The sequence below is a fragment of the Phoenix dactylifera genome, chromosome 7, assembly GCF_009389715.1.
Source record: "Phoenix dactylifera cultivar Barhee BC4 chromosome 7, palm_55x_up_171113_PBpolish2nd_filt_p, whole genome shotgun sequence".
Classification (NCBI taxonomy): domain Eukaryota; kingdom Viridiplantae; phylum Streptophyta; class Magnoliopsida; order Arecales; family Arecaceae; genus Phoenix; species Phoenix dactylifera.
Window position 1 is genome coordinate 2321167 of NC_052398.1, and position 26497 is coordinate 2347663.

General features: G+C 36.5%; 1 protein-coding gene across 8 annotated transcripts; it reads right to left on the reverse strand.

The window, feature by feature from the left end:
• Positions 1-1809: 1809 nt before the first annotated feature.
• Positions 1810-23272, reverse strand: LOC103710418. 8 transcript variants are annotated; one of them, XR_604622.3, is made up of 17 exons: positions 23122-23272; positions 22804-22977; positions 21362-21565; positions 21056-21237; positions 19807-19933; positions 19512-19709; positions 17058-17108; positions 16095-16964; positions 14676-14768; positions 10273-10358; positions 9249-9300; positions 9052-9138; positions 8927-8970; positions 3374-3448; positions 2619-3287; positions 2144-2527; positions 1810-2061 (listed from the first exon to the last, which is right to left on the reverse strand). XR_604622.3 is itself a non-coding variant. In XM_008796116.4 (16 exons), the coding sequence occupies exons 2-15, from the start codon at positions 22903-22905 to the stop codon at positions 2666-2668; spliced, it is 2793 nt and encodes a 930-aa protein (XP_008794338.2). In that variant the 5' UTR covers positions 22906-22977; positions 23122-23272; the 3' UTR covers positions 1810-2061; positions 2619-2665. The 8 variants fall into 8 exon arrangements, 2 of the variants coding, with proteins under 2 accessions (XP_008794338.2, XP_038983833.1); XR_001879647.3 differs by having other exon boundaries at positions 2144-3287; positions 22804-22966; XR_003386312.2 differs by having other exon boundaries at positions 2144-3284.
• Positions 23273-26497: the final 3225 nt, after the last annotated feature.

The following is a 26497-nucleotide window of genomic DNA, read 5'->3' on the forward strand; positions in this document are numbered from 1 at the left end:
CCCGGTGGTTGTAACTCCTCTTATTAGTGCGTGCGTTGGTGACAGGTTTCAGTAAAAACATGAAAGATAGAATTACCACCGTATCCTTTTTAAAACTTTTTTTTTAAAAAAAAAAGGCTGTTGACTTTAAACATAAATAGAGGGTAGACATTCCAATTTTCATGATGACTGGTTGAAGTAATCTCAAGTTACAAGAACGTCGCAAGATCTATTCATCCATAGTGTCAGGTGATCTATTAGCGCTGGTGATGGTAATGACAGCATCAATGTTTTAGTCCATGAAGTGCAGGTTGTGAGAGCAATTACAAGAAAGAGGATCATCATCTTCTGTAAGACAAACACAACATATAAGTTGCATGATATAATCTTATCTCAAGAGCAAAAAAGAAGATCCAGCAATAATTGTTAAAGGTTTATTCTTGCATAAGTTTCGTTGAACATTACAGGATACAAAGGAAAATGCTTTGGGGCTAGAGGTCAAAATGGATCGACTTCATCTATCCAGATTTATCTTTGTTTCTAAATACATTCAGAGATGATTTAGGATCCAAGTTAATACCCATATTTGTGCTTGTAACAAAAAATAGGATATATGTATATATATGGATAAATACATATCCAATTTATATTTGAATATTACATTCCATTCGAAATCCTGTTTAGTCTCACATACCTCTTATAAATTGCAAATAAAATAACTAAAAATATTAATATATTTTTATTTAAATTTACATTTCATACAGTGAATGTCGCTGATTTGCTGGTCCATAACGTTTCAACTGTCCAATTTGCATCTGCATTTATATCGACACTTCTAATATCGAATTTGTATTCTCGCTTGTTTTGAAATAAATATTAACATAACTGTTATATGTAATTAATATTCATTCTTGTATCCGTATTTATTAGATAAAAATAGATATAGATATAAATATACTCATACAAAACCTATATCTGTTTCGGACAACTCAAAATTCAACCATCCCCATCTATTACACCAAAATTTCATCAGTTTTATGAATCCCTCTGTGCCGCATACATGGAGGACTTTTTCTTTTTTTTTTTTTGCGAGCATGTAACAAACATCACTTATTATTACCGTCTTCGCACCATGGTCGGAGGCCTATTATTACAATATTTGTAGGATTCATTTGCGTTGGTCTTATTTTGAAGACGAGGTCGAGTCGCCTCCATTGCCCACAGAAACATATACACTATTTTGGTAGATCGCATTCGAGATGAGGAGATCATGACGATAGAACAGACCCCTGAGCATTTTCCGCGGGACTCTTACCGTCCACTCTACTTTCACTTCAATGCAAATACGAGCTTCCCCACATCTAACGAGTGCCTCCCAAAATTTGCACGTACACGTCTTGAGCGGCACGTGCTTGATGCATCCGTCACCATTTTCCATTTGCAGCTCGAATCCATAACTTATCAATCAATTTTCTGTCCTTATTTATATCCTTTTCACAAAAAAACAATCAGGTTTAAAACCCGAACTTACGGAACTCTTCTAAAGCATGAGTTATGTTTTTCTCGTCGTAGTTTAAAAATATATTAAAATATATACTTAAAAGTCCCTACCAATAAACTCCTTCCATAAGATCTGAAGCGTTGCTCCAATAGCAATTTTACAGAAAAGCACCATTTCGCTTCCTCACCAAAGCAGCATCCGGTAACTAACGTCCGAAACGCAAGAACCAAAAGGCCATAAACATCCATAAAACATGCGATAGCCCCAAAATTTATTGCGAGGTGACGCTTCATCCCTAAAGCTAGTTATAAAACCTGAAAACAGAAAGATGAAACGAGGAAGTGTAGTAATGCTATTGATTGACATGAGGTTCATGAAATGTGATATAACAGACGCATAATCATGTCACGAAATAGATGATCACAAAACGCGAGCATTTCCACAATCCTACACACTACAGTCACGTGAGCAGCGTCTGCTCCAGATATAAGCAACCTCCTGAACTGATCGACCCTCTCGGATTCAGGGTTTGGAAAGACACGGCAATGCGAAGGCTAATGCGACCGACCATGCTGTCTCACCTGCCCATGCCAGCATAAACAATTATAACAAACATTCAAGCAGCCACGGGACAAACTGCGAACAAGAATCACAAAAACCAACCAGAATTGGATTGCCACCACTATAGTTCAAACTTTGAAATCCAAATGAGATTTCATGGGAGGCATGATGTGCAGGCACGGGGACGCGCGCGCACGGGGGGAGAGATTCCAAGAGAGAGAGTACGTTGTTCAAGTTACCCACAACAATGATTTCTTGTAAATTTTCCATTGTACGAACTACCAAAAAAAAAAAAAGGAGATAGACCACCAGCAACAACCTGCATTACCATCTAGGATAACTTTTTAACATAGGTTAAGCATCAAGTCATCTACTGGAGGCTTGTAACATGTTTTCCTTACAAGAGGAGACAAAGTAATGCCAAACATTACAAAGCCTCCATGAATCCTAAACCTGTCGGCCACTTCACGGTCACCAGCCGCAGAACTACCAGATAGGCAACTGGTAAGTTACAATGCAAAACAGAGAGGAAACGCCTATTGGCGGCAGTAAAAGAAAATGAAGTGGGTGTATTTACCTGAGAGAAGAAAAGAGTAAACACAAACATATGTTACCACAAAGTATTCAACCTTGGCTCTTTCTTCTGCGCTTCTTCCCAGTTGAAGCCTCAGTTTCTTGTGCCTTCACTGAATCTGATTGCACTTTTCCAGAAGAAGTCTCAATTTCATCAGCCTTTGATTTTCCTTTCTCTGAAGTGCCATTTGCCTTGGACTCACCCCCAGCTTTGGGGCTGGTAGAGTAGCCCTTGAATTTCCGGCCACTTCTGGGAGTTTCTTCACTGGATTTACCTTTAATTGCCTCCTTCTTGGCCCTGCCACTGGTACTGATCACATCGTCTCCAGACTTGCTGACAGTTTTAGAGGTGTCATCCTTTAACTTTCTGCTTGATTTAGGGAGATCATCCTTGGATTTACTGCCAGCTTTCTGTGTATCGTCCCTAAACTTACTGCCAGTTTCATCAGTAGACTTGTCACCAGTTTTCCAAGTGTCATCCTTGGACTTATTACCAGTATCCTTCTTAACCCTACTGCCAGTCCTAGGGATGTCATCATCATGCTTGCTTGCGGCCTTCTCCTTTGAATTGCCTGATGTTTTAGGACTGTAATCGCTGGACAGCTCACCAGGACTTGTTATTCCACCTCTGGGTCTACCTTTACGCTTAGCAACACTGCTGGACCCCGCACTACTGACCAAAAACCCATGGGATACAGAGATTGATTATTATTAAATGATTCACAAAATGCAGTAATGAAAACAGATAGCAGTGTTTACCTTTTTACTGGTGTCTCCATCTTTGAATGTCTTGAAACAGAACTTAAACTTGTTTTTGTCTTTTTATCTCGTCGCCTAATATCAGTAAACAGCATATCAAAGACCATATAACAAATTTGGAAGGATGTAAAATAGTCTTCATGATCAGAGATCAAAAGCCAACTAATCAAAATTGGAAATGGAAGTGTAAACAACATGCTTCTGCATGCCCACTTCAGGCTAGGCCTTGAGATTTAACCAAAAAATAAAATAAAATGTAACAATTATACTATCAAGCAAGTATATAAATATACCAGGCCTGCAAATCCCTCACGAGCTAGATCCAAGGTATTATCCCAAATTGAGACACAAACTCTAGTCAAGACTTACTTTTCTTGCAAATTTGGGTACGAAAACAACCCAGAACCATATGGTCCTGAATATATCTCACAAAATTAATTCAAAATCCAAGCAAAAACATTACACTTAGGACTGATCTGGATTAAACCCAATATGAGACCTCAACTAGACCTGACCCACTTAGTGACGAGTCCAGCTTGCTTCTAAATCATGAACCCCAAGGTTGGGTTCGATCCAGGTCTAGCCAGAATCAGACTATTAAATTCTTCAGCATAAAAACCAAAAGCCGACTACCAAGGCAAAATAAATTTTCAAAACCAGGCATATGAAAAGAAGTACAAAAATCAGAGTACCACCCTTTTTCTTCATCCTCTCATCAGCAGTGCTTTTCTTTTCTTTCTTCTTATTCTCTCTTTCCATTAATCCTTGTTGTTCTTTCCAAATGTTTGGCAAGCTAGTACATTACCTTTTCCTCGTCCCACATCCATTAACATTTATTCACTTACCTTCCCCTCCCATTTCCTACTCTTCAACTCCCAATCTTCTTCCACTTTTTATAATTCTCCACCTTCCTTAACTAAGTTCCTACATCATGCTTACTAAAAAATCCTTTTGTATGTTCATCATTTTCTACCTTTGTCTATAACCACCAAGTCCTCTTCCCGCATTCATTAACATTAAGGACTCATTTTTGATTCGTGGAAAGAATTTTACTTCACTGGAATATTTTTTCTGAAAAACTGATGCCTGGGTATACGACACCTGAAAAAATAGTTTTTGCATCTTTGATTGACCATACGAAAGTAGCATAGAAAACACACTTTCTAGAGTGATTTATATTTGGCTGAGCATATACTTTCCTAGAAAAGTAGTTTAAAATACCAATTATACCCTTAATAAAGGGACTACAAGGAAAAAGCATCAAATCCATAGTTTTCAAAATCAGATACTTGGAACACCAAAGTCTGGAGGTTTCGAAGGTTTAACACCAAAAGATTAGAATGTATTTTTAGTAGCTATTTTTAAGTATTTTTAACTATTAAAATTACCATGATTCATAATATATTTTTAATAGCTATGTTTAAATATTTTAAATCTAAAATTTTTTTAAAAAAATACTTTTAAATATTTAAAAATAACTATTAAAAATATTTATTGGTTGAGTTTTTAATTAATAGTTAGACAACTTCTTTACATTATGATCATTTTAAATAGTTATTAGTATATTTTTATATTAAAATTACCACAACTTCTTAATATTGTGGTTATTTTTAATAGTATATTTTAATAGTTTAAGATTAGATATTAAAATAGCTACTAAGAAGATATGACGGAATAAGGGTATTTTTGGAGAAAAAAATACTGCAATTTCTATCATGTGGGAAAGTGGCTTACCCATGTCCCACATGAATTTTTCTTTCACATGAATTTTTCTTTCCCATGAAAAATGGAAAACTAATTTCCATGAGCAAGCTACTTTCCCATCCATCTCCTTTGAAAACTTCAACCAAACATGAGGCATTTTTTATTTGTCCATTGATCACACCTTCCCCCCTCCTCTCCCCGCAAACCAAATGAGTCCTATTTCACTTACCTTCCCCTCCCATTTTCTACCCTTCAACTCCCAATCTTCTTCCACTTTTTATCATTCTTTGCCTTAACTAAGTTCCTGCTTCATGCTTACGGAATAATCCATCTGTAGGTCATCATTTTCTACCTTTTTTATATAATCACCAAGACATAATTTTTGAAGATCCTGTTCTATCTTGCTGACAGACTCAGAAGGTACATGGAGGCATCTCATAAAAATCCAAATGTCTCTCTAACACTATAGTATGCATGAGTTTCAAATCTTCACTTTTAACTTATTTGAGATTTTGTTACCCCAAAACCAACAAAGCTAATTTTATCAGCCTCAAATTTCAGCATTAATGCTCGAATCGTCAGAGAAGAGCTGCAGTCAAGTAAAGAAATAGCATGAAGCTGCATCATGATCGAATAAAATATGAATATAAATTGCAGCAACTTTTAACTTGCTTGCAATGTTAAAGCAGATGACAACATGACAGCATTTTACAGATGAAAGAAATATTAGAATGGAAAGAACAGGAGGGAGACAATTGTATATTCTCAGGTATCAAAGAAACAGATGTTGTTCCTTGCATCACTGCTGCATGCAACCATTTATGTAAAATGTGGCAATGAAGACTGTTCTTTATCATACAAAAAATGCCACTAAGTGAAATTGATAAAATGCAATTTCAATGAAGCACTAAAAATATGAGCAACAAGGCAAAGAAGGAATAGTATGATATCTATCAGGCATGAACTTAAAGAAAGAATCAAAAGGAATAACATGCTGAGTCATCCCCAACTCCATCAGCTTCAGAACATCATCGTGGCCTCCATCTTCACCCTCATGCCTGCCCCATCAATAGGCAGTTGACTGAGATGTGGACATCCAGCCACTCTCAGGCTAAGACCAATGATGGTCAGCAATGTCCTCCTCAACACTACGTCCCCCTCATGATGATCACCAATTTCAGAGGTCCTGGATTTCCTTGCTCGACTTTTGAACCTAAGTGATCTAATTGGCTCAAGTTCCAAAGTTTACACTCCTACTGAAATTTACAATGTTTTTTTTAAAGTCCTCGTTGGTATAGGAGGTAACAAGCTTGCTGCCTTGTTTTCAAATGATATCATAAATAAAATTGTGGTGAAACAATATTTACATGTTATTAGATGTAGATAGACAATTTAGCTCAACCCAAATAAATGTACTTAACAGTCTATTAAAACTTGTCAGGGTCCCCACTCAAAAAAAAAAGTCAAGAGTCAAGCAAGTCAACTCATTTGACCAGTCACACAAGTAAGAGTTGGGTTGTGTTATGACCAGACTTCTGAAAAAAACCATTTTGAACCATTGAAACGGATGTTTCAATCAATGGATTGACATTCAAACCGTACCTAAACTCCATGAACCCTAATTAGGCCCCATGTCTTCACTGGCTACAGCCATCTGGGCCAATATCCAGGCCCGGAAAACCACTGATTGATGTCGTCATCAACCAATTCAAATTGAATGCAAAGATCAACCAACAGTGAAGTAGACTTGGTGGGACGGAGGACTGTGTAGGCTGACACCTCAAGCACCAAGAGGGAAGGTGGCAGATTCAGTAGAGTGAAGATGGATCCAGTGGGAAGGTAAATGGGATCCCCAACTTTCACTTCTTCAATACCATTAAAAAACTGGGTAGAAGAGTAGAACACTTAATTGACCAACCATATTTGAGAGGGTGAGAGCACTTTCTCTATTAAGAATGTTCTTTTCGGAACAAATAATACGGAATATAAGTCATCCAAAACAAGCTGATGACATCAGCTATAAAGGAAAATTTGAGGAAAATATGGACCCCTCAGACCACAGTAGAACCCAGGCTGAACAAGTAATATGGGACCAAATTTCCAAAACAACATAATTCAGGTGGGGCTTAAGAAATTAGCACGTAGTGTCACTTGTTTCATGACATGCTGTTATTTTGAAAATGCAAGTCATCATTTTAATAACTTGGTGCCCAGCAGTACAACAAAATTCCCCAAAATCCCTCAAATTATGGAATTAGAAATTGAGTAGAATTTTGCAAGTTCACGATTCTAGCATCTACCATCTACAAGTTTCCGTTTCTGAAAATTTCAACTTTCAAGCAAGAAATACAAACTAAAAATTTCAACTTTCAAAACAAATAATTTTGAAGAAAGAAATAAAATAAGATTATGATTATGGAATTTAGGAACTCAATCGCAACCTTAATCTTGGCAGAATATGAAATTTCTACTTTTCACTTTTTTCCTCCTCATACAACTTTGTTTTCCCCTTCTCGCCCTTCCACATTTTTGTCAAATTAATTCCTTTGCCCTCTCTCTTCCTTCTCTTTAATTCTCATTGAATGTACAAGAAAAATACTCAGATTTTACAACACAGCTTGTTTTACAACCTTAAACTTCCATCGCTGCAAAATCGATGCATGTACAAGAAATATGCAAAGATATTAACTGAAGTTCCACAAATCTCACCTGGAATGCATCCCTAAGAACTTTATTAATAGTTTCAGACTTGTTTAAGACACTAACAATTTCAACTCGTAAATTAATTTCGTCATTGTCTTCCAAACTTTCATAACTTACGATACCCTTCTCCCCAAATTTTACCCTGCATTGTACTTCTAAGTCAGACATCAAAGTTCATCTAGCATCGGATGATAAATTTACAACATATCAAACCAATCGCACCTCCTTTAACTCCACCGTCCTAAGTCCATGAATTCCTAAATCCCCAGCAACATTTCTTTCATCCTTCGTTTTCCGCTTGTCAGCCAACTCCATGCTTATACAGAAATGTGACAACATATAACTATCATCCTATTTCAAAATCTGGCAACCATGATAGGAGCATCTAATAGTCAGGCTGGCCTCAGAATCTCAGCAGGTTAGAGCAAAGAACTGAAAATCCTTCTGTCAGCGGCTCAAATCCAATTGTACGCAGGCTTTTGTTCCAAAAGATACATAGCAACGAGCAAGCCGTACAATATTTTTAGTTCAATTTTTTAGTTGATTGCTTGGCTTAGTTCAAGGAACATTTGACTTTCTTAAAGAACAATATTTTTGTTTGTTATATATCTATTATTGTTAAAATTCTGGTTTGTTATGTTTTATGCCTTCAGCTCTTATTTCGTTCAATGTTACGAGAAATACTAAGATTTATTTTTATATTCTTTTTTATTTGTTTGATTTTTATGTAAAAATAATTGCAGCTTTAGCCAATCCGTCCAACCCGCCCTGCCTAACTCTACCCGCCTTGCCCCACCCCCAGGCGCATACGGGGCGGGTACAAATAATGGCCTACCCGACAAGTAACGCCCGACCCGACCCATACCCAACCTTTTGCCATCCCTAACAGCAAGAAGTGAGGAGCATGTTAGAAGAGCTTAATCGGATAATTAAGATGGAGAGTACAACCCTACGAGAAACTTGTATTTCTGATCACTAATGAGATCAACACTATAAATGGTGATATTGTATTGCTTAGCTTAAGCTAAGGAAACAAGAAGTGTGGCTGCAATACTACTATACTGGAGGAAAACATGCACCAAAACTGCCACCCACACAGTAAAAGTATCATATGATGTATGATATTCATATAAAAGCAATACTCACAATTCTGATGAAGCATCAGGACTTGAAATATCTTTTGCCAGTCCCTGATATATCAAAGGATTACAGAATTAGAATACAGCGCACAATCACATATGTAATGGGATACTGATCTAATATTAACTCACCCCATCTATTCTGGCATCCCCTTCGACATATTTCCAGCGTTCATTCTTGAGCAACAGTATCTCTATGTCACCATCATCGTAAAGAATCTAAATAAAACCAAATTCAACCTATTATAAATAATAGTGGCATAAAGTAACATTCAAGATCAAGAAATACACAACTTGAAATATAGCATACTTGTACAGCAGCATTCTACCTTATGCTTTTTTGAAACAGGATCAAAAGACTCGACAACACCATCATAAAACCTGCAGAAGAAAGCAGTCTAAATGAGGATAACCAATATGATAATTGCTTGATAAAAAATGACAAGTGACCATTTAAGTAGAGAACTTCATTAAGAACTGCAGTGTGCAAAAAATTAAGCACGTCAGATGCCTGATATTTGTTTCGGGAATATTTCCTTTTTAAGCAAAATTTCAGAGTCAGTGATCATTAAAATAGTGCAGTAGTATTCGCTTGCTCGTAAACATCAACACCTTAGTACCAGACTATAGCAATCCGTACTGTGCATATCATACAATATTGGTAGGGAACAGACAAACACGAGGATCCCACATACTGGGTGCTGGTACCAAGAAATGCACAGTACCAGTACGGGCAACAAAGCTGTACTAAACCTTATGTAAAATCTTCAATTTCTCCACTAAAAGGGTAAGCTCACACGACAACCAAGATATTAAGACTTGACAAAAATGAAACCAGATAGTGTAAATGAACAATGTGAAGAGGGTAAACTTTATGCACATCATCTTAGATGGTAGTGATTCGTAGTCCTCAAAACCTAACAAAATCTAGAACTTCTGCTGCCACCAAAAATTCGTGCAGGTGGCCGATAATTTTCAAAAGTGTCCGTCTTGTGGCAACAGAAAAAGGCTGGACTGCAGGTGCCAAGAATAAACCTTTATGTGAATAAGACAATGTTTAAACCACATCCTGATTTTGCTCTCCCACTAATCAAGCCAATACCAGTTAAAGAAGCTAATTTCCATTTCCTTTTCCAAATTGCAAGCTTATCTTCATAATGGCAACAGCCAGCTTCACCCAAGAATACTGATATTTTATATTTTTATAATCAAGTGACAATTCCAAAAAAAAATTCTCAGAAAGTTTCAAGAACAATCCTCAAGCGCAATTTAAAATCCATCAAGAACATGCTGCCTTGCTACTATTGGGATTGTATCATATTGGTAGAAGAATTGAAATGATGTGATACTTACGCCTTGTCATCTGGCCACCATACTTTAATCCTAGAACCAACGAGGCTCCGATCTACTTGTGTACTTTGAGCTGGTGTACCAGAACCCTGGTATGAACATGATAATTAGAACAAAAAGGCTATGAGGAACAACAAATCACTCAATAACAATAATACTAAATGTAATAAATCAAATGAAGAATCAGAAATAAACAATAAATAAACATATTCAAGCAGAGAAACATATCCAACAAATAACAATTTGAATGTGACTTAAATGGAACACAAAACGAGTGCAACAAGATAAGTTAAGAATTTTAAAACCAAAAAGCAAGATTCCAAATTAAGTTCACATCAATGTCCATATCTACAAAGCAAGAACAAGTATCAATAACATTAATCCCCAACTATGCTCCCAAATAATAAAAGTTGTCCCCTTATTCACCAATCATTCCTATCAAGGGCCGCCTCTAGCTTTACCACATGTTCTATCAAATACTTCGAAACCCAGAACTCCTTTTCTTCTGCATTGAACCAAATAGTAGGTCGAGATTAACTTTTTGCCTCTAAAACATTAGACCATGCTTATGTCCAAAATAAAGGCCCATATGTAAAATGATAAGGACCACTACACCCAATTGCTTTGATCACTCTCCCATCTTGTAAACTAATCCACCATGAAATGATGATCCAAAAAATAGCAGTTTTACACAAATAAAAAACTCTGCAATGGGCACATAAAATTTTAACCACAACGGAACTAGGAAAAGTGAATTGATAATATCTTAAACTGACAAGAATTGTTTGATCTATAATCCAGATTGGGGTCATCCAAAACATAATGGAGGAGAATTCGCATTCATAGACCTGTCGTGCATATTTGAGTGTAAAGACACAAAAAGTTAAATTGTTTGAAGATCAATATATATACACATATACATACAGATACATATATATAATATGTTTATATATTGTGGGTTTGGAATAAAAGCCTACGTGTTAACCAAAGACAAGACTCAAGAAGGTACTATCTTCTCAGACCTCTTTAGGCCTAAACTCAATGAAGAAGGTCAACACAAAAAGAAACAGAAATTAAATGTCAGCATATTTATTATCTGAGAAAGAAAAGATTATATAATGTTAAAGAAATTATAGGAAGGCACATCATTGCCAGGATCCCATGATCCACAGTTTGGATAGGGCAACTCAGAAAAATGGTTCGTCATAAGATCAAAATATAGATCGTAAGATCTAGGACCACGAATCATGCGCCCCTTTGCATCATAAGTTTAATGTCCTGTTAACATATCATTGCAATCAAAATGTCCATCATTTGTGATCTCCTAGGACTCCCCTTTAAGACTTATTAGGACTTCCAAGTCCCAATCAGAGTATATATCAGCCAATTTATCTCTTTTTGATGGACCTAGATTGCCATGTAATAGCTGGTCAGGTTGACTTTACATAGAACTCCATAAGGAAATTGAACAGCAAACAATTTGCCACCAATACTAGCTAATTTGAGTGTCTCTATAAAAAAGATGCTGATGAGAAGAATAAATGAATCCCTATAACTGGGCATCCGGTAGCCCCAAGAGAATCCCTAAAACTTAAAAAGTAAAAAGCCAAAAGAAAAAAAGAAAATCCTTGCACGATCCCAAAGAAATATAAATAAATAAATAAACCCAAACCAAAATATGACTTCGGGCTCAAAAAAAGTGATTCCTTGCACAATCCACGAAACTTCATCCAAGGCTTCACAAGAGGAAGTCCAAGCCACCAAATCACTCTCCTAGTTCCCAATAGAACTCCTATGGCCTTTCTAATTCACTTGAATGAAAATCAAGATAGACGGAAGCATCAAATATTGATCTTGAATTAGTACTGGCCTCGCTTATAACGAGCAATAGTAACTTTCAGGCACATTAGTTTACAAAGAATAATTCTTAATAATTGAACATTCAATTCCTAAAAGAGGGGAGGGGGGAAGAGCAAAAAGATTTAGACAATAAACTGTGTCAATGGAATAAACAGTCCAAATACTTTGTGTCAAAAAGATTTTGACGTGTTCGAATGAAGTTTGTCAAATACTGTCCAAAATGAATGGGTATTGGACCCAATCACAAAATGATTGATTCTGCTGGAATTCTTTTGTCAGTTATTACTCATACAAATATCAATCACTGCTATTAGTTGCTACCTTCCAATTATTTTTGCACGGCCTATGAGTACATCTGCAGCACATCATTAAAACTCATGCTATAAATTATATAAACAGTCTTCAGATTAAAACTTAGATAAAATAAGATTGCTGAATATATTCTGTTTCAAAAGGATTTTTTTTTCACATATGATGATATTGATTAATTACTTGTTCAACTTTAGATTATTATATTTTCTAATTAAGAATCGTTTGAAATAAACTAAAAGACAAACAGTTGGGAAAATCATTGTCAAGGCCTGCAAGTGATCGCTCTCGATATGATACCAGCGCCAACCCCATGCATTGGACAGACATCATATATCATACAGCATGCGCATGCTATAGATTATTAGCAAACATCATTTTACTTCCATCATAGTCAAGTCCACATAACTCACTTGGCAATGTAAGAATGTCCTAGACTTTCAACAATTATATGCTTTAACTATTTATATTCATTAACCTCCAACATATCAATATATCATATTTAATTTTAAAATTCACTGGATGCACATATATTCACAGGTCATGTTTTGGACAATAATCATATATATACAGCACTGCATGCTATAGATTATTACCGAACAACAACATTTTAGGAGCCTAAGCTGCTTCCATCATAGTCAAGCCCATATAACTAGCACTTGATGATATAAGAATGTCTTAAACTTTAAATGGTAATATGCTTTACCAATTTATATTCATTCCTGAAGATCTTGGTTAATTTTAGATTCACTGAATGCAGAGGTCATTAATTGCAACTATTAGTTTGCTTACATATTTTTTGCTTCAAGAGTCTTTGCCCGTATTAGAGAGTTTCTACTAACGGTATATCTGAAGAATCAACATGTTTTGTGACTACAAGCTCCTAGCAAATGTGGAACCTTCTATGCGCAATTGCTCTAACAATCTCCACAAGTTCTCCCTAGGCAATTAATCCTTGCACTAGTTTCAAACTGCAGCGTAAGCAGCTCCAATCAAATTAAAAGTTATTCAAAAGAATAAGACTGTAGGTTAAATTATGGCATGATCTGTGGAAAGCATGTGTGATTGGCTCCAAGTTGAACCAAGAAAAAGACAAAATTACAAGTGAAATGAAAAGGAAGAGGAAGCTCTTGGCAGCATGCAAGCCGTCAAGTATAGAGTAGAGAGAGAAAAGAAATGGAAGGAAGAAACTAAAGGCATATACAAGAGAAAAAGGAAGGAAGAGAATGAAGGAATATGCGCGAGTAAATAAAAGGAGAGAGAATCTAGAACAAAGTTAAAATACAGATTATTATTCCCAATGCCTGAATATCAAACCACAGAGCTAGGACATTCCAGTATATTATATCCAAAGACAATAACACCACTCTAGATAACACTCGAGCCGAGCATAAACTTGTCGATAATGTTTATCAATACAAAGGCACATTACTCTCAGTCTCTTGGCATCCAAATGCCTACAGATGATAGACTCAAGCTGAGCATGAGCATGAACCTGTTGAAACATAAGTCTCATTCTATCAACATCCAAACGCATAATGAAGTAATAATCATTACCTAATAAAGCTTTCATTTTTGGACACAATAAAATCTTAAAGATCATAGCATTACTACAGCAACTAAACTAAGAAAATGATACGCATAAAGCAGAGAAGTACCCTGAAAAAAACAAAAAAAAGAGGAAGTCTACAAAGCACCAATAGTCAGCTTCTAAAATGAAAATGGCATTTCAAGTTTTCTCATTCCTCACAAATGACAAACCTTAAGAGTCAGAATCTCAAAATGACCTTATACCGACAGCTAGGAAATGCATTAATATTTTTCTTTCTAACTTCAGAGGCAGCAATAATTACCAACCCTACCACGAAATGGTTTGCACTGCACAACTTTATGGTAATCTATTTTTATCCCCTGAAGTCACCAATCAGAGATGCATGCATTGCACAAGGAGCAGTTCCATATACCAGTATTTAAGAACCACATAACTGATAAAAAAAATATGATAGTCCTACGCAATCCAAACGTTGGAAAAGATAAAGGAAACCCTGGAAGTGCAATAAAGCCCTCTTGATCCTCAATCACAGGCACATACTAATGGTGTGCAGTATGCTGCAACAGATGGCCTACGACACATCTAGCAAAATGTATGATACTGACTAACAAATCCTATAGGAGTAAGATGTAACTATTTCAAGATTGTCAAAAACACCACATTTTATTAGCAATCTTCAGTGTACCTCTTCAGTCCCTTGAGCACGCTTTCTTTTAGTTTTTGCATTAGCACTCTTCTCCTGATTTCCTTCATCTTTACTTTCAGCTTTCAAAGCAGACTTTGGTGAAGAAACCATTTCCCCAAAAGAAGAAACAAAACAATTATAACCACTTCCCAAGAATACAAGGATCCAACTTACCGCATAAAATAATAAAAAAAATCTTAAGCAATCACAACTTCATCTTTGTTTTCTTTATGTGGCAAAGTGAAATTTTTATTAGTTAAACTCATCAACCGCTGAATTCTTGCTTCCACACAGCTAGTAGTTACAAGAGATTGTGATGGTGAGTATTTGAGTTTCTATGTAAGGGAAAAGATAGGTGACATGGCAAGCTTCGAAAAACATTCATAATCTAGAACAAACAAGAAAATGGCACTGCGCAAATAAAACAAAATAAAATAAAATATGCCTCATGCAATTGTGTCCGTGCAAAAGGCTGACAACTAGATGACATGATTTACAAACTAAAGGGCAAGTAAAAGAAAAACAATGTCAGGTGCAAGAGGGATGTGTGTGTGTAGTTGGTAAATGATAGTGAGGTTAAGACAATTGACGAATGAGTCACTTTCATTGAAGGGATTATCAGGACCAATTAGGATGCATGTCTGTCATTATACAATACAAGCAATTGAAGAAACAGATGTGTAATAAACAAGATGTCTGAATCCAAAAAGGTAAGTGAGATAGCCTAATGAAAAACCGACTGAAATATAGAAAAGCATACAGGTAGCTACGCTTGTTTTGATTACCCTTCACACTTAATGATATTCTTAAGACAAGTGAAATGCTAAATGAATGGTGAACCACTTTGGTAAGACAACCTAACAACAATTGTATCACACAAGATTAAACTATTACTTATGATATTCTAGTTCTGAATCTCGCTAAGATTATATGAAGATAATAAAAGCCATGATTTGGGGTTTAAAAACACCAAGAGAATTCTGATCAGACACCAGAAAGATCCACCAAGAAGGTTATAATCTTGTACAGATGATTGCAAAGAGCATGGCAGTACCATGAGAGGTCAATGACTTTGAAGAACAAGACGAGGATCACAACTAAACTTCCCATTTTTATAGGATAACACCAATGCAGGACCTAAGCCCAATGGAGAAGGTATAAGCTACCGACAGAAAATCTGTGCAGAATACAACAATAGAAGCTGTTCTAATTGTCATGGAAGAACTTGGATGGAAAGGAGGACTAAAATGACATGAAAAGATATCAGGCTATCAAATTCCAAAAGGTCAGAACCAGCAGAGGAAGCAACCTTTCATCAGGAAAGCGAGAAACGTAAAAAGCTAGTGACAGGAGCCAATATGCATATACCTACATGACTATGCACTCAAGAAGAAGGGTTATCAACTTTACTATGACTACCTTCAACCTCAGTTCTGCAGCTACATCATTGTCAGCATTTCCTTTCTCCTTCTGCTTGACATTGGACTTTAGCTGTTTACATGCTAACTCCCCATCGGCAACCCTTCTTGTGGGTGTCTTTTTACTAGTCTGTCTCTGTGGTTTTGTTTCTGAATCACTTGTTACAGTTGTTGGTGTTGCACCATCATCAGCATTCCGTGGATGTTTTCTGCTGGAACGCCTCGAAGACTTTCCTTCTGAATCACCACTACCCTCCAGCTCCTTCTTAGAATCAACATCTTTCAAGGGTAACGCTTCATCCTGATCATGACCACCACCTCTCTTTGAGGAAATCCTTAACCCAGGGGGTCGGCCCCTTCTGGGTCGAGTCGCATCAGGACTCTCACTAAGGTCTGGTGATGCAACAACACCAGTTCCATTATCAGATCCAGAATGGGGCTGAATCTCATCTTTCTCCTCAGCTGAGTCTGCTACTTTTCCAGATGAACCAACAAATTGTGCAGTATCAGCTTCCTTGCCACAATCCTTCCTCCTACTAGGTAATGCAGGAGCTTCTTTGTCGCTGTCGATCCGAGAATGGTCAGTGGCTCGGCCCCTTATTTTCCTTGTGTTAAGATCTGAGGTGCTCTCTGGTTTTGCAGGGAATGACTCCAAGTTATCTGAATCAGGTCTATTAGCTCCAGAAGTACTTTTGGGCTGACAATTGCGATGAGAGCGTTCAGGCCTCTGTTTTGGAGATGTTGGTTCCACCACTGATTCTCCATTGCCTAGCTGAACAGTCCCGTTGCTCATCACTGATCTAGGTGACTTGTCTGCAGCAGTACCGACTTCTTCAGCATAGCCTACCTCTTGCTCCATCTTCGCCGAACCCTGAAATGAGGAAAGGAAAAATTGCATAGCATCCTGTGATTCAATTGCCAAAATAATTTTACCAAACAAAGGGCAACCATGTAAGTTACATGCCTGACGCAGCTCATCAGAAACAGTCCTCTCAGATTGTTTGCTGTCATCTGCCTGAAGCATGAAAACTCAATCACTGAACATATCATGGCTAGTCCAATTATCTTAAAAAACAGTAACTGCATTCGAAGGCTCGAAGCTACAAAGATGCAAACTGACCAGTGATGATTTATCCCCAAACACATCTGAAAACAACAACAGGTAACATATGGTAACCATTGAATTATGTCACACCATATGGTACCTGTTAAAAGAAATCACATGGGACATACTAATATTTTTTAACTAATGCCAAGTGATAGCATGACATTCAATGAAGCATGAAGGACGAACGCACAGAAATGCCATGAAAATGTCATTGCTGGACATGCTGCAAATGACAATATAAAAACTCCAAAACATAGAGAAATACAACAAAATCCTCAGGGTCTAACGTCACGACATTCAGAAGCAGTAGCAAAGCTACAGCTGAAACAAATTAATAGATCATAAAAGAAAAAGGAAACCAATAAAAAAGCATCTTGACTGAATGAATATGATGAATAAAATAGCTCCAGCATACCTGAAGAAGAAGTCAACAGACAAATAAAATTGAGAACATTTCCAACCATCATAATACTCAAAGCAGAACAAAATGCAATCATATGAATCACTTATCATACAATCATATAATATTTTCCGCCAGCATTGACCAAACATATGAGCTTAAATCACGTCCAGGTTAGCTTGTTTGAGAAACTTGAAACATGTTAACATTGGTTGAAATTTGCGCAAAAGGGCAGGGGGTTGCACTAAAAAAAATGTCACCCTTCCATATTTCCTCGGGAACATATCAACAATATCCTATGGGATCATATAATACTTGCCACCAGCATTGACCAGACAGATGAACTTCAATCACTTCCAGGTTAGCTAGTTTCAGAAACTTGAAACATACTAACATTGGGTGAAATTAGCACAAAGGGCGGGTGGTTGTCACTAAGAAAAAATGTCACCCTTCCAAATTTTCTCAGGAACATCTCAACCATATCCTTGTCCACTGCCCCCACTCTTACAAGAAGTGGGCCGGTTCTGAGATTGAAATCTAAACAATACCATTATCCATGGCACTGAAAGATGGCTGCAGAAGTTCAAGGGCACAGACTTAAGGATAGGAAAAAAACTAAGATTCATCCACACCAATAACCATTTTTTATGCGCTATGGAAATAATAGAATAGTTGGCCTGTCAAAGAGCAATTAATCTGCTGAGTGGATCATCAAAAAATGCTCAACAGAAAGGAAAAAAAATCTTTGGACTGACTGGGTGCGCAAAGATCTTTTAACACAACACATCCTATTCTGAACATCAAAGAATACAAGCAAGGAGGGGAGGGAGGCAAATAATATCATTTTGTCAAATAGCAACTCCACAAAATGGGAATGGTTGAGATTAACTATGTCTTATTTCACCCAAACTGCCTCATGCAGGTTGTGACTATATCAGCCAAGATCATAAGGGGCAATTTATAGAATCAGGGCAAAACCTTCAATATATCAACAAGCAGAGATTCAAGGCTTTAGGGAAGACAATGCTTGTGTATAGTGAAATTCGGAGCCCCTTGTGTTTGGGTGGAAAAGAGTCCAGAGGGGTCATTACAATACTGATTCAGGCAGCTGATGCTGGATTTGGACCATTTCTACAGGATATAATTCAGATGTTATAGTATTTACTTTTGGACAACACATTTGGTAACCAGTGCCTGGAATGATAGGCAACAAAGAGAGAATTCTATGAACAGTCATTTCCTTCCAACTACACTGTGGGTCATCGCACTCATGGTGAGAATACAGAAAGGCTGTTATCTGGTGGAGGATCATCACTATGTACAGTTTTATGACATAGATGATGAAATAAGTGAAATTCAAGCTATCAACTGACAAAAAAAGACAAAAAGATGTAAGAAAGAGCAAGCCAATATACAAAGAAATTAATATATTGTAGTTTGCGGTTAATAGCATCAAAACCACTTACTAAAGAAGAAACATCAGCGCATGCAAGTATTTCAATAAGAAAGACCTTATTAACACAATCTAGAAATAACAAGTTATTGGCTAACAAGCGTACAGATGAGTTGTTGCATGACCAAGAAGCATCTTTATTTTTAACATGCACAATCATCTTCGATGATATTAGTAAGGAAAGAAAAATTGAACTTTTTCCCCTGGAGTTTGTTTCAAACATCAACGATAAAAGCAATAGAGTTTTTTTTTTTGGGTACGAAAGCAGTAGAGTTTTTGAGAGGCATTTTCTTTTATTAAGCTAAGATAAAGTCGGACATCTTTTTGACCCTTTTCATCCATGTCCATAAGTAAAGCAGTTCTCCATGAAATGAAAGTACAATGTTCATAATTTGCTAATCATGGCTGTATAGATAACACAATTTATTTTTACGAAGCAGAGGAAAGATGGACATACCATAACCTCACCAGAAACATTTGCATCTTTCTGCTCCATGCCATCAGAATTCTCTTGGCATATCGAGCCAACAATTTTACTGTATTGACTTAAAGAAGCACTCATGGAACTAACCAATCCTTTCATATAAGGTTTGAGCTTCATTGTGCAATTACTCATCACTTTCTCCCCCAGTCTGCAAGCAATAGGTGACACATCCTAAAGCAACCAAGAAAAAGAAGAAGAAGAAGAGTTAGGATTAAAAAATGCATATTATCTAGGGGAAGATAACAACATTACAGAGATAAAAAATTACTTTGTTATTATTTTTTACAGTATCTAGAAGGCACGTGAGAAGCTCTGTAGGAATATCTTCGCTCTCTTCTAATACAAGTGTCATAATGGTCTCCATCGAATTAAAAACATTTTCTGAATGATTTGGCCTGAGATGAAAAATAAATAGATAAAGTCCATCAATCATAAACACACAACCGATAAACCAATTGACAAGAGAAACAGGTACAAAATTAAAATTGCTGAAACACAAACAGCAAGGACAGTGCACAGAAAGCATGAAATGAGGACTCTTTATATAAAATGGAACCAAAAAAAGAGCAGTAAAGTGAAAGACACAACAAGGTACACTTGACCCAATAAAGCTGAAGTTGGAAAGAAACTCCAGAAACTCTCCATAATAGAGTTACCATTACATAAAAGTAAATACTCATTATAAAGCCTACGAATTACACATCCTGATGTCCATCATGACAACATCATTAGTTCTTTATAAATAGTCGAATGCTAGAAAATTTAAAAGACGAACCATGAAAATTGGAAACAATGTGCATTATGTGGAGAAAAAGAAAATTTGTATCATGAATGAGAGATGGCACATTACTAGAGCCAAGATTTTGGATGACAACTGTTTATAGTGAATTCTTCCTCTCATTTTTTCTCCACTTTTTTTTTGTTTCCACATGTTGAATATTCTCTGGAAACACTGAAACAGTAGCTGACACACCATAGGTGACCTTAACTATCAGAATTTATCAAGAATTTCCGGTAAGGCTTGCACCCTCCCAACTATTAGCTACCTTAGGTTCCTCCAGATATGATCAGGTTAGATAGTAATTTAATGATAAATGGAACTTAAATAAGCTAAAAAGAACATAAACAGCACAATTTTGCAGCATTTGCTCGCAGAACATTTACAAATATCACCATACATGCAGCAGTTTCAAGATCACAAGGGTGAAAATGGTTTCCCCCAAGATCTCGACCACATTGCAATTTAAACATTTAATTAATAAAAAATCCCAGGTTTTCTACAGCTCTTGGAACAGCAGAATTTGATCATTAGAAAAATAAATGATCCAAATAACACAACTGCATCATACATGCCCCACAGTATAATACCCAACACCAACATGCAAAAACCAGAAGTAGCTGTGTGCCTTTCCATTTAAAAGAAAAAAGAATAACAGTTTGTATTACTCCAGCATGCAGTGGTTTGGGGGGCTGGAGATATGGCATAAAATAGTAACACCATTAACAGACTTCCTCACCTTATGGTACACAGGAAATGACGAAACATCTCAAGAATCAGAGCATCACATTCAAGATCCAACATCACAACACATGACCGGACCTTAGCAACAGTTTCAAGAATTGAAACTCTCTTGGAATATGAGCGACTAGATATGTCATCCAATTTCTCAAAGGCTTCAACAATCTTTTGAAATACCTCCTGGATGTTTATAAAAAAGAGGGGGTTAGACAAATTATAAACACCATCATACAAATTGTGATGTCTTTCATAAATTTTCAGACAGTGCAATATGCCTCAATAGAAAAATGCTTGTTTGCCGAACCTTCATTAAATCATCATCATATGGAGCATCCGGTGCTGTTATTCTTGTGATTTCACTGATACATGATGCCACAGCAACTTTCACATCTGTGTCTGAATGTCCTAAAAACTCTTTAGCAACCAAGGCCTTCATTGCAGGACGAAGCGCATTGGACATTGACTCAGATGGCGATTGTTCCACTCTTGCTAAAAAGCTCTCAGTTTGCTGGAAATTAGAAGAACCAAAGTCACATGAAGGAACACGGCACATGGAAGAATCAACTTAGGAGGTGCATTTAAAAGAACTAGTATGTACAAAGAGAAAGCAGTGCAGTGATCAAACTCTGATATTTTCAATATGTTTCTAGAGTACTGATTTTTGCCAAGTCAAAAGAGGTGTTTAATTACTATAATAACAATAACCCTCCAAAGAAAGATTATTCAACAGTGAATAAAAGGTTGATCAGCATTAGAACAAGTAAAAAATAAAAAGGGCAGGAGATACAGAAGTTGAAGAATAAATAGCCTATCAGCTTTTTAATGTGACAAAACAATGTACAATAATAACACACTTTCCTGAAGGCCACAATTAGTTTGACAATATTGAGCTATAACCATGACAAATTAGAACCTTCTATCATAAATGATTTCTGGAAGCAGACCAAGTAACAAAAAAAAGGAAAGAAAAGAAAGAATTGCATGCCTGCTCTTATTTGTACATATCTTTTACATAAGGAAGGCATTCTACCATGCTAGAAGGAATTGTGTGTTTCACCTATTGATTATGTGATATAGAAAACACGCATGGTAGAGCATCTACACATAAGTTTTCACAATCTGATATTCTCAGTTCCTCAGAATGAAGTAGAATATAATACTTTTATCATGCAGTACTAAACAAAGTTTAAAATTAAAAGAACATTAAGGAATTCCATACAGCCTTGCACCAGAACTCATTTACTGTAATCCACAAAGAAACTTGCAAAACTTAAAAAAGAATAACTGATAGACCCGCATCTCCATCCATCAATGCACTAAGAGTCTGCTCTGTTTTCATGTGTGATCATTCCCTACGGTTCCACAGGTGTCTAAAATCCAACTCTTTCAACTTCTAATCAACAAAACATATGCAAATAGAAATTAGCTGCATATCAAATGCCGAATAAAGCTTCAAGTAACAAATCAGAATACCTACGAGCGAAGAAACGAGGCTAATCTAAACCAAAATTCCCAAGAAAAGAAGAAGAAGAAGAAGAAAACCTAAACCCTGCTTATTAGAATGATAGATTGATTAATGAAATAAACAAATAGTAAATCCACACAAGGGGAACCCCGTGCATTCTGATATCCTAAAAACCGGCAACAGACTGGTCAGATAAATCCCACCACAAAGGCTTAAAAAAACAAATCAAGAAAAAAGACAGCGAAGTAGAAAGTTAACGGAAAGACGATACTAGGGCTTACATCAAGAAGATGGAGGAGTTCATCGATAGCGGACGGAGGAGAGGCAAGCCGGTTCCCAACCTCCTGGAGCCGGTCCTCCAGCTCCTTCTGCGCGGACATCATTCCTCCAGCCTCGAGATCGCCGGCGCTCCGAGCTCCCCCTAAGCGTCAGGGCATCGGAACCCTAGAAAAACCCTAGAAACCCACCGTGAGGACTCGAATCAAGAACCCAGAAGAACGGATTGGAGAGCGAAAAAAAGCAAGAAAAGAAATCGAATTATAGGGTTCCGAATGGGAGAAAGAGCTAGGTTTTGGAGGACCGAGCTCGGTGATATCTACCTGGCCTTTTCTTGTTTTTCCCTCTCTCGCTCGCGTAAAAACGGCTTTCTTTTCGCTTTTATTTTGTTTTCTTGATTTCGCTCCGCTCGCCGACTCGCTCGCTCTAAGTGGTGTTGCGGGCTAGCCGTGAGGGGAACGGAATGAGTGCTAAATGAGTACAGAACTGTCGAGGGATGAGGAGCTTTTAAGCGGACCTGACGGATTCCCCAGGGTTTATGCAATCGGGTTTGCCGAGGACTTTCGCGTCCGTAACGGGTTTCCCTTGGCTCTCGGGTCCCGCGTGGGAAGGTCCGAGAAGAAATCGGCGGTCCCGCGTTAGGACTTAGATGAATTGACCGGTTTGCCCTTCAAGATTTCTGTGGTAACAATGAGATTACGAGACTATCGTGGTGTCGTGTTTGAATTATTAGGTTTTCTTTTCATTTTTGTTTTTATTTGATTGAAGTACTCCAGGAACATGATTATGAAAACATTTGTGCATTTAGAGATAGTTTAAGAGTTTAATGTTTTTTTCCTAAAACAATGATGAGGAAAGCCCCGATGAATTAGGATGATGACAGCGTATCACTAGCATTAGTATTTTATCTGCTCAACCAATTTGTAGCTTTGTAAAAACTTTTGACACTAGATATATATTTATAAATTATTATATAAATTTATTTATAATTTTATTTTCAGAGATGTTTAATACCAAGAGAGGAATTAGATTTCATAACTGGTACGCACCGTCTTGTAGAGTTATAATATTTTAAAATTACTATAAATTATAATATCTTTTGCAGCTAATAAAGTTTTATTTAATCTAGTTGTAAAATATGTTATTATAAAGGACAAAATAGATATTTTACTTAAAGCACGGTTTTTGTATTTGTTAATTGAATCTTACTACATATTAAACATGTACATAGATACCATCGAGATGTACATGGATACTCTTGCTATTATATATGAGATGCTCTAAATTTAATGCTTTAACCTTCAAAGATAAATAGTTGCTTAGCTGCATTTATGATTTTAAGAACAAATATAATTTATTTAATTTTGTTCTTGGACATTGTGAATATATTTAAACATGCTATTTGCAGAGCAAACTAGTACGAGCGAAAAAATAGATTAGAGGGATATACCAAATACTTCTGATAGAACGTTCAAAATGTATGATAAGATTGTCCAAAAATAAAAACAGATACATTTATTATAACACAGCTTTTGTTTGTTCTCTTATCTCGTAAACAAATTTGAGTGCATGTGGCAATGATTTTTATCAAATCCAATATTTCATTAGTCAGCAAGTGTTAATAGGAACAATGCTGAACTCAACTAAGCTTAATTAGATGTACTAAAATTTCACATTTAGGGAAGCAAATCATTTCACCAAAACACATTCCATGTTCGATATTAATTCGAATGTGGCTCCAGTGACACATGGTCTAAAAAATAGAGTGCATCTAAACCCAACCTCTTTTTATGTGGATTAATTTTTCAATTTATTCCTGTATCCTACATCAAAATTGTTAAAAGTATTTTTATATTAAAAGGCGACAATACACATAATTTTGCAAACTATTACAATTATTTATTAAATATATGAGGCACACCACATCACTTGTTGATTTTAATAAATCAACAAATATAAATTACAAAGTTTTGAACTTTCTTTCTCCCTCTTTGTGATTTTTTCCCTTTGATTTACAAACTAAATTCAGATTCTAAAATTTAATCATATTAACTAGTGAGCTGACATAGTTCCTCTCGTAACAAGCGTTCAATTGCATAGCATTGATCAACTACAGTGATTTTATTCAAAAGACTGATTCCTATGAGTCAATGACCATGCAATAAACCATCTTTATCATGAGATGTGTGCAAGATTTGCCATCCACATGCATACACCTAAAGTAACCCTAACCAATCAAACACTACAACCACCGAAGTTATACATTTTCAATGCATTTTAAACATGTGTGAAAACAGAGGACCTTCTAAGTAGGAGCCTCGCAAACACTGCTTGAAAATTGAGCTTTTAATAGACAATAAATTTTGCTTTATATTTTCAGAGCAAGAACCACATACGCACAATTTGACAGAATGTATCACAAAACACTTGGGCTACTAGGTTCATCCTAATATAAAATTAAAACACACCCAACTTCTTTGTCTCCAAGGTACACCGTCCATGGATTGGCGAGTAGAAAATGTGTATATTATTTTTTTTGTAGAGTTAGGTTCAAGCCTAATATGGCACAACCCAGGATCTCGCCTAAAAAAACTAGTCGGAGAGTATTATTTAGGTTCATTGACCTTATACAAATATCCAAAATTTACCTAGCGCACAGCCGATGTGTGACTAAACAGACGCCCGCACGGATCCTCACCTACTCGTCTAGTTTAAGCCCTGGTGTCTTTGCCAAGCTAAGGATTCAAATTCATTTAAATCTAATTACAAACATCATGATCGGCCCATAGTCAGCCTTCATGAATATGTGGTATAGTGTTTCATAATCCACATAGCCTATGGACCGAATTCACTCTGATACCATTTATTACAATTCGGAACATCACCTAAAAATGCTAGCCGGATGATATTATTTGGGTTTTTTAGTCTTGTATAAGTACTCAAAATCTATCTAATATATAACCAATATGAGACTAAACATATATCCATATGGATCCTCACGTAATGAAACTAGATATAAAATTTCTAACAAGACGTATAAATCTAACCAAAGAAGATGCAAATCTTGGCAAGGAGAAAGAATAAAAGTTCATTTGTAATTAATAGACAACTGAAAATTTCAGTTTGCTGAAGAATTAAGGAAGAGAGAAGAGAAGGAAGCCATGTCTATCTCCGAGGCTAGAAGCATCATTACTTCCAAGCTAGAGCACCCTATCCCAACACAACGTCACAATCAGCTTACATTGACCACATAGGAACTCTGAATATCTTTACTAAATGTTAACAAAAGACATATGCGACTAGAAATACAAATAGGTTGGGTCGGACCAGGTTGTAAGTAATCTCGACCTAATTCGGTTTCTTATTTGGGTCCACGGCTATAATTTTTGACTCAACAGATCATTTGGATCAGGTCCACGGCTATAATTTTTGATCCAACAGGTCATTCGGGCCGGGTCAGGTTCATGCATAATCTAGACCAAATCCAAAAAATTCGGGTCCGATTCGAGTCTAGTTCGGATTTGGTTTGGGCCATGCTATAATTCATAATAAGCTTGGTTGAGAGAGGATGTCCACCAAAAAAAAAAAAAAAATGCCGTTGTAATCATTATCATAGCTAACAACGGTCGTAAAGGAAGAGCAGAGGAGGGCTTTACTGAAGTCCCGTGCTAATGCGAATAGGAGGCCATGTCAAGCCGT

Excerpts from the sequence above, each read along its gene's own strand:
- LOC103710418 (XM_008796116.4), bottom strand. The coding sequence starts at position 22,905 with ATGATGTCCGCGCAGAAGGAGCTGGAGGACCGGCTCCAGGAGGTTGGG. Across the intron at positions 19,934-21,055 it reads CATTTCCTGTGTACCATAAG|GCCAAATCATTCAGAAAATG; the intron begins GTGAGGAAGTCT and ends TTTTCATCTCAG. Across the intron at positions 9,301-10,272 it reads TGGTGGCCAGATGACAAGGC|GTTTTATGATGGTGTTGTCG; the intron begins GTAAGTATCACA and ends TTTCTTCTGCAG.